Below are 14,282 nucleotides of genomic sequence, written 5' to 3' on the forward strand. Positions count from 1 at the left end.
GCTTTTATTTTGCCTCTGTATTTGGCACTGGTGTTACTGCTTCTCTAATACTGCCTAGTTGTGTTGCCCACAATTCAGGAAGGATGTTGATAAATTGGAGAGGGTTCAGAGAGGAGCCACCAGAATGATTAAAGGATTGGAAAATATTCCCTATAGTGAGAGACTCAAAGAGCTCGATCTATTTAGCGTAACAAAGAGAAGGTTAAAGGGTAACTTGATTGCAGCCTATAAGTATCTACGTAGGGAACTAATATTTAATAACGGGCCTTTTAATTTAGCAGAGAAAGGTATAAAAAAATCCAGTGGCTGGAAGTTGAAGCTAGACAAATTCAGACTGGAAATAAGGCATACATTTTTAAAGGTGAGAGTAATTAACCATTGGAACAATTAACCAAGGGTCATGGTGGATTCTCTATCACTGACAATTTTTAAATCAAGATTGGCTGTTTTTTCTAAAGGATCTGCTCTAGGAATTATTTTGCAGAAGTTCTATGGCCTGTTATACAAAATGTCAGACTGGATGGTCATGATGGTCCTGTCTGGTCTTGGAATCTACGAATCTAGGGATCCATGTTTTCCTAACCCATCACTTTAACACTTTAACCAGACCTCCCTGGTTGTGTTTTGGGACCGAGGTCTTCAGCTGGTGTAAACTGACACAGCTCCAGGGCCTTTAGTTCAGGATCTGACCCTCAGTATCCACATGACATACTGAGATGGCATCATAGTGCTGTGCCATAAAGTTTGCCAGATTGAATCTCTCAAAGCTTGGCTACAATTCTGTACGCTCGATTGTGGCTCCTGCAGATTATAGCCCCAGAGGAGTAAACTGCCAAAGCAGGCTCCTGTGGTTCCTCCTGAAAATAAGATGTGCAGGGAGATATCTGAAAGGAAAATCAACTCATGCTCCTTGCTGTCAGCCCATCTCCAGTGGTGGCAGCATCAGTGTGGTGGATAAATATCAGGAGGCTACAATTGATTTAGGCTTCAGATGATTACAGAACCCGTTGTCTGTTTTGCTACATTCTATAACTCAGAGATGAGAGAGGATGGAAAGAGGGAAAGAACTGATCTGTGTTGCCCCAGGCAGACTTATTTCAGTTGTTGTTCAGTTCAGTCCAATTTGCTGCTTGGGTTTGCCTTTTGATTGGGACATTAAATAAATAGAAAAGACCAGTAACTGGAATTTCACGATCTCATTGCTCTCATCCTCTCACTGATGGAGGGAAATAGTTTTGAACTTTCATAGTAATAACGTGGTTTATTCAGCACCTTTCTTCCTGAAGGATCTCAGAGTGCTTTTACAGCTGAATACATCCACAACCACACTGGAAAATGATGCACAGCTGGTTCTGGAGTAGAATGATGCATCTAAGTAGGTCGCAGCACAACAGTAGAGGTGGGAAATTTGGGCCGAGGCCATTGGGGAAAAATCCTACTTAGCACTGGTACATTATCTCCTGGAGACGCATGTCACTTTACATAAGGAATAAAGATGTGATTCCTGCCCTGAGAAGCTTGCAACTTCAAAGTCCCATCAAAGTCAACGAGAGCCTTTCCAATAACATCAGTGGCCTTTGGATCAGCACCTGGGAGTTCAGTTATGCATGACGGGCCCACAGATACTACACTGTAGTGTAATTTACATGGGGAGCATTGTCCAGGATAGTGGAGTTGTCCTCTGCTTTTGTGAAACATGCCATAGGATCTTTAACTTCCACCTGGACAGCTACCAAAGGTGTGCTGCTCTCTGCAACATCTCATCCACTGAATGACACCTGTAATGATACCTCCTTTACTACCATATGTCTATGCCAGCATTGACTGCAACCCCTTGTCCAGGTCGGTCAAACTCACCTCTTTGCAGGTATCGATCACAAAGCCTATTCACTCTAAATACCACCTGATCCCGTTTCTAGGGGCATACTGAAGTGGAGCTTAGGCCCTGTGCTGGCCCTTTGCAAAAGGGTGACCGTTACCTGGTGTGAATGTAACCATAATCATCTGACCTACCTCTGCTAACAGAGACCTGCTTGCCACAGGCGATTTCCCTCCCAAGTGTAATCAGATCAAAGGATTGGCACAGCTTCTGATTTTGTCTAGCAGCATAGCTTACTCCATCAGTTATTGTTGCTCTGCTGGCTGTTTTCTGTTGTTTTGAGAGTGCAAAGGGGTCAGGCCATAAGAATGAGAGATGGACTAAAACTTGAACCAATGAGAATTAACTAGATGCTTTTTGATCCCTATTGTTAGTCCAGTGCAGTGCAACTGAAATGACAGCATTTGGTATAAAGTAATTTGCAATAGTAACAACAACGCTGGCTTTAGAAGAGTGATTAGTTGACTGAGGAGCCTTTCACTGCTGGATCACTGGTTGAAATCCAGACCAGGCTGCAAGTGACTCAAAGTGATTACCATCTGATGAGTGATTTATTTAAAATAAATCTTTACCTCCTACCTTTCTGAGGTTCACTTAATTAGTAATTATAACCGTGCTACTGTGATAACGCATTTACAGCAGCAGCCAGTCTGATTTGTCCTCAGAATCTTTGAATTAACACTCACTCATTCACTCACTCCCTCACTCCAGGAATCTAAAACGAGAACCTAGATTAGTAACTCTAACCTTGGGTTACCAGTAGCTTTTACCAATATTACATAGAAGGGACAGCTGTTAAGGTGATTGATGAAATTTGGGCAAGAGGTGGCATTTTGATTTTGTTTCTGCTAATTGGAGCTGTTCTTCTTGGTTGTTTGATCAGTGGTTAAAATGGACTGGCATTGACTTTGGTGTCGATTTTGCTTTCGTTCTGTTTGGGGGTTAAGATTAGGGACTATTTGGGGCTCTCTTTTTGTGAGAAAGGTACAGCTAAGACAAACCAGTGTACAAACCACCAGAGCAAGGCTATGAAGTCCAGTAATAAATGACAATAGTTGTATTTTGCAGTGACTGAGAGTCAGGACTCCTGGTTCCCAGGCAAATGACACTGCAAAATGGCAATGTATTCTTATTAATGTCCTCCTCTGTCCACCTTTTTTCACATAGTAGAGATTATGAACAGCTCAAAGGCTGACTGACATTCAGCTGAGCCTTGTAAAGACAGTTAGTTGAAAACACAAGGGCCTGATCAAAATGGATGGTGGATTCCCATAGGGCACCTTTTTCCACCAGGGTGGAAGCCACTTGCTTAATGTGAGTGACATGTAGGTAAATGAAATAATACTCTACGAGCCTGCTGTCATTGGAAAGGAGTACAGATGGAGACTGAAATGCCAGGTGGAGCTGTCTTGAAGGTCAGAGCATTTTATTTAGCACGAATCAGTGTCATTTGTGGAGATGAAATCTGTTCAGACTTTAATAGGATAAATCACAAGGGATCTTCCAGGATAAATCCAAAAGGCTTTTTTCCAAAGCAGTGAGTAATTTGAATGAAGAACCAATTCATGGCTTTTAAAATTGAGACTCAAGCAGTATTTTGAAAAGAAAGGGAGAGAGCAATGCCTGATAAAGGGGCGGGGAATCTGCACTGCAACGCAGACATCCCCAACTGGCTGCTCATAGAATAACTGATCACTAGGATGGTTTAATGCTCATTGAGTGCAAAATCCACCTCCTGTAAATTTGCCACTGAATTTAATGGGGATCCGAAAAATTTAGAGGAAGTGGAGTATGTAGGAGGAGAAATTTTCAAACATGTCCTGACAGTTACCTTGCAACTCCGAGTGGGAAGTAGAGCTGGGTTCATGCCATAGGTATGATTAGTTTAACATTGTTGATTCCTGGGCTTAGAAAAGAGTGTAAATCAATACCTAGCGATGGCAAACACTTAAGCTGAATAATAGAGAGATATTATACTGTATATAGTTTCCTCCAAAGACCTTGGCTTAAATAAATGTGTAAATTCAAGTCTACTGCTGTTTCCATCTAATTCTATTGTACGGTCTCTATTTAGGCAGCAAAGAATCCTGTGGCACCTTATAGACTAACAGACGTTTTGGAGCATGAGCTTTCGTGGGTGAATACCCACTTCCTCAGATGCGTGTAATGCCCACGAAAGCTCATGCTCCAAAACGTCTGTTAGTCTATAAGGTGCCACAGGATTCTTTGCTGCTTTTACAGATCCAGACTAACACGGCTACCCTCTGATACTAGTCTCTATTTAGACTCTTGTTTGATCCATTTCTGACTTTGGTCTCAGTAGCATTTATAAAAACAGTATATCATTTTTCAGTCTGCTCACGGTGTTTTCCCAACCTGCTTTCTAGTGTTTCTGGAGGCAGTGATGTCTAGTGGTTAGAGCAGACTGGAATCCGGATTCCAGGGCTGTATTCCCTTCTCTGCTGCTGGCCTGCAGTGTTACTTTGGGCAAATCATTCAACCTCTTTGAGAGTCATTTAAGAGTCTGATCGATGCTCCCATTGAATTCAATGGCAAAACTCCCATTTACTTCCACAGACGTAGAATAGGACCCTCAGGACTCTGTTAAGTAAATGAGAATTTTGCCATTGAATTCAATGACAGCAGAATCAAACACTATATGAATAATAATACTTAGCTTTTAGATAGTGACTTTTACCCCTAGATCTCAAAGCACTTTACAAAAGAAGGGTTTTTTTTTCATTACGACCATTTAATAGACGGAGAAACTGAGTCATAGAGAGGCAAAGTGACTTACCCAAGATCAAACTGCAATGACTCCCACTCCAGTTCCCTATGTATTGGACCACATTGCTTCTCTTTAATTGGCTTGTGATGTACCCAGCATTAGTCCTGTTGGAGTGTATGCCGTAATGAGCTAAATCCACTGGATGTAGAGCTGCAGCACTTCTGCTTCAACGTATTATTTGTGCTTAGGGAAACAAATACTGAAATCTACCAATGAAGATAACACTCCTGTATATTTGTTTTTCAGCCACAGCCCAGCTCACAAGTATTACCTGACATCGGACCCAATCACTGGCTCCATCTACCTCTCTGACACTAACAGCCGACGCATCTATAAGATCAAGTCGACCTCCGTTGTGAAGGATGTTGTCAAGAATTCAGAGGTGGTGGCAGGGACTGGGGATCAGTGCCTTCCCTTTGATGAAACCCGCTGCGGAGATGGGGGCAAAGGCACCGAAGCAACACTCACTAACCCCAGGGGTAAGACGCAGTCTCTTCTTACAAGCATTTTAAAGTGGGCTTTGAGAAAGGTGCCAAACCAACAGTTCTGGAATACCACAGAACAGGTATACAAGCTTCCCCAGGGCAACCCGCTAACGTGCCTCAGGGTACGTCTACACTACCCGCCGGATTGGCGGGTAGTGCTCGATCTATCGGGGATCAATTTATCGCGTCTAACATATATGCTCTAAATGGATCCCTGATTCCTCTGCTGTTGACTCCTGTAATCCACCGTGGTGAGAGGCGGAAGCGGAGTCGATGGGGGAGCAGCGGCAGTCGACCCTGCGCTGTGAGGACGCGAGGTAAGTCGACCTAAGATACGTCAACTTCAGCTACGCTATTCTCGTAGCTGAAGTTGCGTATCTTAGGTCGATCCTCTCCCCCCACCAGTGTAGACCAGGCCTTAGTCCTGAGCTGGAGGCATCACCACTAGGGATGAGTGGATCGTTCAACCCCAGGCTCTTCCAGTCCTTAGCCTTGTATTGAGACTGCTAAGAATGGTGCCAGTTTGGAGGGGGGTGATTTTATGGACATGTGTCCAGTGGGAACTGTACTGAGAGGACCAATCCATTTCATATACCACTTAGCCCCCCAAAGCACCATGAGAGAATTACAACTTTTGGTCACTACCCATCTGGACTACATTCAATTCAGTTCAGTTCATTGAGATTTTATTGGCATAAAAGGCTCTGCAAGTGTTGCTGTATATAAAATAGAGACAAACCCCTCAGGTATCTCTCAGAGGTAAGCTGAAGCTAGGGTTACACACTGCAGTTTGATCCCTTGTGATCCAGGGCTTGTCTACATGAGAAAGTTACACTGGTTTAACTACAAATACGATTTTAACCAGTATAGTTAAACCCATGCAAAAGACGAGATGGACACTAATTTTGATACAAAAGTGTCTTATTTCAGTGTAGTTTAAACCTGTTCTGGTCAATTTAACCTAAACTGAAATAAGCCCGCTTAAACCAAAATAGGAGAGTTTGCATAGACTTTTACACTGGTTGAACCAATTTGGTTTAAAATCGCACATTTAGTCAAACTAGTGCAACTCTTTATGTAGCCAGGTCCTCAGACTGGCAATCTAAAATTAATGAGCTCTGCATGCAATTACCAACCTCCTGAGCCAGCCACTGTTCCTCGATAAATCCAGTCTTAAGACCAGATTGCAGTGAGGCTGTGATATATGTAGGAGAGAGGGTACTGTTGGCTTTCCCATCTTTATTCAAATGTTTACCAAAAGGCCCAGATACCTTTCCAAGTAGGACATATGCTTCCCATGCATGTGTTATCTCACTGGGATGGTGGCCTTTACACTCATTTGGTTTTGCTCCGCGTTGACAGGCTTGTGTTGCAAAGACATGTTCTCACTTTAACTATGGATTGTATTCAAATGCAGCGGCTGGGTTGCGACCAAAGGGAAGTCAGCCCCGCAGCTTTATCTTCTTAAGAGGAAATACCTTCATTCTTACTATATGATGAACAGCTGCATGTCTAAAAGTGAGGGAAGATCCTGTGCAGAGACTAACTGATGCTGCTGTTATAGATTAGTTATATGCACAATGAGCCCCTTCTGCCGCTCTTGTTGCAGGTCTTGTTGCCTGTTGGCTAGGAACCCAGGGAACTATTTATGAGGTGTTGGCTTTAAAAACAAAAAAGTCACACTTGGGCCGCTACATCTGCACATTTAGCGTCAGTGTGTGTCAGGTTTCTCTCTCAGTCACAGGGAGAGGTTATAGGACCCCGTTTTCCATCAACACTCCCATCTCTAAGCCTGTGCACCCGGCTGGAATCTGTGGAGTGGCGGAACCTCCTGACAAATACATGGGGCCTTTCATGTGTTGCTTTCACAGTGGAGGTGGAGGCAGCCGGGCTATGTCTCTTCCGGCTAGACGGGTTGAGAAATACTTTTTCTGACATACAGATGACATTATTGTTATGGCATCTGAGAAACAAGAACTAATTTAGCGACTTTTTGTGTCGGCTCCCGTTGTGAATCTTTGTTATGCGTGGGCTAGTTATGTTTCCTCCATTTCCCCTTCTGGAAGGTAGGAGAAATCATACTTCCCTTCCTCCTGGGGGCGTTGTGAAGCTTACCTAAATAATATTTGTAGTATGTTGTTGTGAAATTGTGCCCAGTATTACGGGGGCCACTGTGGGGAGCAGAACTCAAGAGTTCTGGTCTACCAGTTTCATGATCCCTCCTCTTAGTGATTTGAACTCTTAGGAGGCTGCTCCTCCACCTCAAAAGTGAAATCGTTGTGAATTTATGCATGAAGGCATCTCTGATATTTCTTGTGCTTCAATGTAGAACCTGTTTGGCCATTGGAAATTTTGAAAAATAAAACCGCATTGAGGGTGGGAACGGAAATCACAAGCAGCAAACTTCCAAAACATGTCTTGTGCATTTTCATATACATTTTGTCCCCACTTTCATCCAGCTCTAATTCCACCCATGAATTAGTAGTCACCTGAGTAAATAGCTCTGACTAATGTGACTTGCTCCCCATTCATCTCAATAAATTAACACTGAAAAGTAATGTTGACAAAATAGTGTCAACGTCATTTACTAGCTCACTACCAATCATTCTAGCGTACCAGTGAACGCTCTTTCATTTTGAACTATTATGAAATACAACGAGAGCAAACAAATGACTTCTTAGACCTGTAACCAGCAGTCCTCAGACTTGCCCCTACCTTCTGTATTTCTCTGGAGAGCAGAGTGCCAATGCGTGTAAATGGGCAGAGAGGAGTATAAAACTCTTCTGTGTGCCAAGCTGGCTGAACGTATCCAAGACTTCAGGCAGCCGCTGGCCAGGGAAGCTTTTGGAAGATTCATTCTGCAGCTAGCTTTGCCAGGCTCTACTCTTTCTAAGTCTGAAGCCACTTCGTGACCCAAATATTAATCTAGGCATGGGAGCAGGAACTTTGGTTTGCAGCAGAGAAGCAAGGTCCCCTTTCCAGCATGTATGCAGCTACCAGGGAAGCAGAGGTCTTTGCTTGCATGGACAGCTTCAGCAAGGGGATCTCTCCCACTTGCCAGAAAATACTCAAGAAGATGAATGTGAGAGTCTTGCAGAGCTAGCTGTAGCCAATGGAGAATCAGGCCCAAGGTATCAAAACCCTCACCTGGACTCTCCATGGCCCATTCCCTCCTTGGCTCCTCTGCTGAAACAAGGAATATTAGAAATACAGCAGATCAATATATAAAACACGTGGCAGTTGCAGATTTGTTGATCACTGGTCTGGCCCTTCCAATTCATTTGACACAGAGTGTGGCAGAGCTTTCAGATGCTAATGAATTTCAGTATACTCTGTACATTTAAGTATTATCACTTTCTAATTATCATCTGCTAATACTGATCTTATTCTGCAAGCAAGCTTTAAAAAAATACTAGAACTCCAGCTTGTCAGAGTGTTTTATTCCATCTAAGCATTCGCCAGTGGGTCTTGTCACGAAAATGTTGTGGCAGTGAAATTGCCAAGAAGCCTGCAATTAACAGAGATCCAAGTGACAAGACTGACACAATATGAAGATTGTTTCAGAAGGGGGGAAAAAAAAGTCCATACATTAGCACCACAAAAGAGATGCAAAAAGAAGTAATTAATTTGAGGACAGATCATTTCTGTTGGTGTGTAGTACTGAAGGCATGAGCAAAACCTCAATTGTTCACTAAGTGCTCATCAGTTCTAGCAGAATAAAAAAATAACAGGAAAGACAAGCACTTATCCAGCCAGACAAGGAAGTTCCATGTATGGGTTTTTTCCTGAACCTAACTAACTTGTATTCAGGATGCGAGGATTAGAGGAGATCCCATTCCTTTACATCATCTCTGCCATGGGACGAGGATCTCCATTCAGCATCATACGTACTGGGCTGTGCACCATGAGCTGCCACATTCATTTCATATTATCTTATTGGGATTTTTTGTTAGTAGGTTCCCAGGTGTAGGGTAACTACTTTTAGCTGTTCCTACTCTCTGGTGTCAGTTTGCCCTGCAACTTTGTGCTGTCCTGTCACCTGGCCACAAGGCCCTGACGTTACAAAATAAATGCCCTCATGACACAGCATTCCACCAGCATAACTCATTATCATGACACTTCAGTGGTACCACAAGCCCTGCTTGCGAAAGGATGTTGGACCACCCCAGAAGAGTTGAGGCGATTTCACATTTGGCAGCCCAGATCTTAAAATTCTGAGGCGCCGTACTGCAGTCCTTACTCAGGTAACATCAGTGGGACTCTCATCTGATTAAGGTAGCTGCACAGCTGGGCTTTTGATTTGCAGGCCAACCATCTTTAACTCTAATTGTGTTGCTGTAGGTAACCAAGAGAAGGCTTGTGCCAATGCAACGTACACTTCAGAGGCCTTCAGTTCAGCATGTGAACTAGTGAACTTCAGTTCAGACAGTGAACTAGCCTCAGCTGTAAGTAGCCTGCCCAAAAGATGGAACTTCCTGTAATTAACTCCCCAAAAGGGTCCCTTTCCAGAGAGGAAAAATGAAAATTCCTTTAAGAGTTGAAGTGGTAAATTAAGCCCAAGAATAGCCCTGACCACTATAATCTGCTACACAGTAATCATGAGCTACTTCTCTCCCTCCAAACTGAAAACTACCCATTTCAAAGGCATCTGTCTAAAGGAGGGTGGAGCTCCTCATTGTGAGAAGATCCAAAAGTTTAATTCCAAGAAGAGCAAGTAAAGTGATCTGGTATGAAATATACACCATACAAAGAGAGGCTGATGGCACATATTTAGTGCCTGTATCCTATCTTCTGGGTTTGATCTATGGTGAGTTCATGGGGCAATGAGGGGAAGTTGAGAGGGCTCTAAACAACCTTCCTTTCTCCCCGGCCAGCCTCCAGCCTAAAGAGCAGCCCCAGCTGGACAATCCACTAGGGACCATTCTGTTGGCCCACGATAAACAGAGGCACTGCACTGCCCTCATCACAGCCTGCATGGAGAGCAGCATTAGGATTTCCCTACATCAGGAATCCCCATCTACTCCTTTAGGGCAGCTTTAAGCCAGCAGGGAAAGGGAGACTCAGGCTGAACCAAGGATCAGGCCCTTTTCTTCCTTTGTCTATACCACTGAATTCTCTTTCTCTGTTACTATTTAACTAGACAAATATAATGTTTAACTCACTAAAGCATTTGGGATTACAATTTTTAGGAAAGATACTATGCAAAATAAAGTTGTATTGTGTTGGTGGTTATAACTGAGCCCTATACACATATCCTGATTTTGCTGTAGCTGGCTAATCAGCCCAGACTGCATTGCCCAGACATCAGACCCAAGTGTCGACTGCTGTGAAGAGCTGTCAGCATACTTTGCTGATACGCTCAACCGAAAGCATATGGAACTAACTAGGAAAGAAAATTCCAGTCCTGACCAAATTGTATGATCCATCCCCAACCTCTGATTGAGCTTGGCCCTATCAGATATGCTGAAGCTCAAGAAGCTCTGAAAAATATTAAAGCCCCAAGCTTTGAAATGGGTCCCAGCCCTTGGCTGATTAAAAAACCAGTGAAGAACTAAGCCCACTACTAATGGAAATAGTTGATGCCCTTCTTCAGAGATGCACACCTACTCAACCCTTTGAAAAGTGCAGTACCATCCCAAGTCCAACCACCCATTCCTGGGCAATATAACTGAGAAAATAGTGATCGCCAAGCTCTAATGGCATGTGACCTCCTGGTTGGCTCACAATCAGGGTTCAGACCATGGCACAGCACAGAAACTGTTCTAGTGGCATTAAAAGACAACCTCCTTAAGTCCATGGGAAAGGCAAGATCTCTATGCTCATATTACTTGACCTCTCTGCAGCCTTTGACACAATGAGGCACAGGCTACTGACAGCCTATCTACGTGACATAGCAAGAGTAGATGGCCCAGCACTACAATGGTTTCAATCATTCTTCTGCCACAGAACTCAGAGGGTAGTGTTAGGTATCTACTCTTCCTCTCCAAATGTCCTCACATGCAGATTCCCACAAGTATCCATAATGTACATGTCCCAAACTGGTGGGTGAGCTAGTGAGATGCCAAGGACTTAGCTGCCAATAGTATGCCAGTATTATTCCGCTAGATGTCTCATTCTAAACCAATGCAACCACTGCCACTGCTAAAATATCAGAATGCAGCCAAGAAATCCAACTCCCGGATAAAGAATGGCTGGCTCAAGCTGAACCAAAGCAAGACTAAAGTGATGCTAGTCGGAAAGGGGACACACGTCATAGAACTGGCCAAGATGTTGTCTCCACCTTTCATTAAAGGTGTACACCCCCTTCATCAAAGTATTGCGAAGCCTCAGCGTCCTGTTTTACTCCTCGCTAAGTTTGTATGATCAGGAAGCATCACTATCTAAAAATGCCCTTTTTCACCTCCAGCTCGCTATGAATCTTTGTCCCGTATGCACAGATGAGCACCTGGACGCAGTGATCTATGCATTCATGTCCTCCAGATTGGATTACTGTAATTTACTGTATCTGAAGTTGAATGTGAAGATGATGCCCAGACTTCAGCTGGTACAGAATGCAGCTGAACACCTTCTCCGTGGTTTAGGTCACCATGAGCTTATCAGGCCCATGCACAAATGTCAGGCCCAGTCAGTTTCTGATGTCAGTTTAAGACTTTGGTCCTAATCTTCAAAGCAATTAATGGCTCAAACCGCAGCTACATCAAAGACTGAATTTCAAAGTATAATTGCACTCCTCTGGGGCAGTGCACATCACAAAGCCTGGGACAAAGCATTCTCAGCCAGGGGATCTGGTTATGAACCATACTCCCAGAGATCAGGGGAGCCGAGAGTCTTTAGGAAATGCTGCAAAACCTTCGTCTTCAAAAAAGGCCTTTTGAGCAGTAGAATGACATTCCCATTATTGTTACTCTCTCCTATCCAAAGAAATCTGAACCCAAAATATGAAATTATTAGAATCTAAAAGATGGAAAAACCCTTCCCTAAGCAGAGTTTTAACCTGAAAAGGGAGACCTGCCAGAGACTCCATGAAGTCCACCATGGACATTCAGTATTGCCATCATTTTATATTGAAGGGGCTCAGGTATTACAGTGTTGGGCAGCTGTATAAAACACTAAGATTGAGAATTCCATTAACTTCTACTCTTGATTTACACCAATATGAAAGAGAGGTGAATGTGATCCTTGATTTCTGTTCCGGGCTTTGCCAGTGACTCACGGTGCGACCTTGTGAGAGTCACTTTATCTCTCATTTTTTCCATCTGCACAATGAAGATGATCATGCCTAGTTCATAAGGGTACTGTGAGGTCTAATTTGTAAGTATAAAGCCCTATGAGAGCCTCTTATGACAGAGACTTTAGAAATGCAGAGTAGAGAGCGCCTGGGAAAAAGAGAATTAAGGGGGGTTATGTAAACAGGGCAAGTGCTTGAGAAGTGATGCTAACAAGGGCCTGAGGGTAGTGAAACGTGGAGCCAGTGGTCTGAAGCTAAAGATGGAAAAGTTCAAATTGGACATTTAGAATGTGTCTTATGTGAAAGGAGAATGAGACAATGAAATAAGTGGTCTGCATGTGTTCACAAACAGGTTAGTTAAAATGCTGTGGGATTAATATATGGAAACGCTCTCTTTTTCTTTCAGCAATTTATTGAAAATCCCATACTACGTTCAAAGAGTGGACAGTGATTCCTAAACAAAATTGTAGGGCCTAGTTCTCTGCAGCAGTTAGTTGCTACTGACTTCAGTGGAGTAGTGCCAAGTTTCATTGGCCCACTGGTTGGCCAAATCAAGTAGAATTAACTTTTATTCCATTAAATAAATTTCTCCCAACATCCTCATTCACTTAGGCTCTGAACTCCTTTCACTCCAGTGGGAGTTGGCACAAGCCCTTAGACATCCTCATTTATAAAGAGGCATATGTTGATTGTCGAGCAATGCTAAAAAACAGTTGTTGCTTCAGCAAGGTATTTTGTTATCCTCTGGTGACCTTTCGTTTGTGATTTCCCTGCTCTTCTCCTTCCTAGGCATCACTGTGGACAAGTTTGGGTTGATTTACTTTGTAGATGGCACCATGATCAGACGTATTGACCAGAATGGGATCATCTCAACCATGCTGGGCTCCAATGATTTGACATCTGCCAGGCCTCTCAGCTGTGACTCTGCCATGGACATTTCTCAGGTACCAAAACTTGTATCAAATCAAAAGACCAAGCCAGTTTTACTCTTGCTCTCCTGTAATGACTAGGTGCAGGCTTGCTTTTTTGTCACTAGATAATTTGGCACAGCACAGTTTAAGGACTGAATCAAATTAACATCTGGGAAATAGTGATAGGATGCTGTGGTGCCAAAATTAACATCAGCTGGAAAATCAAGTATCTTGAATTGCATCAAATTGCAAGTTGGTTGCAGCTACCGTCATCCTGGGCTTTTAAATTCTGCTGGTTAAGGCAAAAAAACCCAAAAGTTCTGTGTTTGATTATTTCTTTATTTGTGACTGGGACAGTAGGCAAACCTGTTATTGGCCAGGACTCAATTTTCTGGGGTGATGCCCATCCCATCAAATAATGCCAGTTTGGAGGTACAGTCATTTAAAACCTTTTTTGCCATTTATTATTGGATGGCCAGAGGAATGTCACCGTGTTCTGCAAAAATATAAATCCTAGCTGGTGGGCTAAGTACTGTTATTCAGCCACAATGGATATCAATGGGGTTTCCCTTTTGTAACTACCTACATAATTTTCATGCTCCCGTATGGAATCTATTCTTCATGTTTTCCCCCCTAATTTGAAAAGATTACTCTTGCTTCTTTGTAGCAGGTTCCCACTGGCCGCAATTCATGAAAAGGCTAAAATTACACGTTTAAAAGCTCTCATGCCTCATATAGAGGTAAATTTTGATGGTTAAAGGCCATCTTGCAGCATAATGGCCCCCATCTCACAAGCATATTCCTTTCTTTAACAGGATCTTAGTGCCAGCCAGAGGAAGTTTATTGTGGGCAAGGCTTTTTTAAAAATATATTTTCAGCTCGCTTATAGCTTTTATATAATAATGTCCTCTTTGAACAGTTCTGAGATGGGTTCAGAATATTCCATCTGCATCCCTTGTCTCCCCGTTCTTTAAAGTGAAAGGAGCTGTTC

At 43.1% G+C, this 14,282-nt stretch overlaps 1 protein-coding gene across 7 annotated transcripts in view; it reads left to right on the plus strand.

The window, feature by feature from the left end:
* TENM4 (teneurin transmembrane protein 4) overlaps window positions 1-14,282 on the plus strand; it is a 1,003,172-nt gene that overhangs the window by 934,831 nt on the left and 54,059 nt on the right. For all 7 annotated transcript variants that reach the window (XM_050940297.1, XM_050940246.1, XM_050940262.1 and 4 more), the window contains 2 exons: window positions 4,914-5,146; window positions 13,170-13,324. In XM_050940297.1, coding sequence (XP_050796254.1) covers window positions 4,914-5,146; window positions 13,170-13,324 — 388 coding nt within the window. The remainder of the gene's footprint in view (window positions 1-4,913; window positions 5,147-13,169; window positions 13,325-14,282) is intronic.

The sequence above is a fragment of the Gopherus flavomarginatus genome, chromosome 1 (assembly GCF_025201925.1).
Source record: "Gopherus flavomarginatus isolate rGopFla2 chromosome 1, rGopFla2.mat.asm, whole genome shotgun sequence".
Taxonomy (NCBI): domain Eukaryota; kingdom Metazoa; phylum Chordata; order Testudines; family Testudinidae; genus Gopherus; species Gopherus flavomarginatus.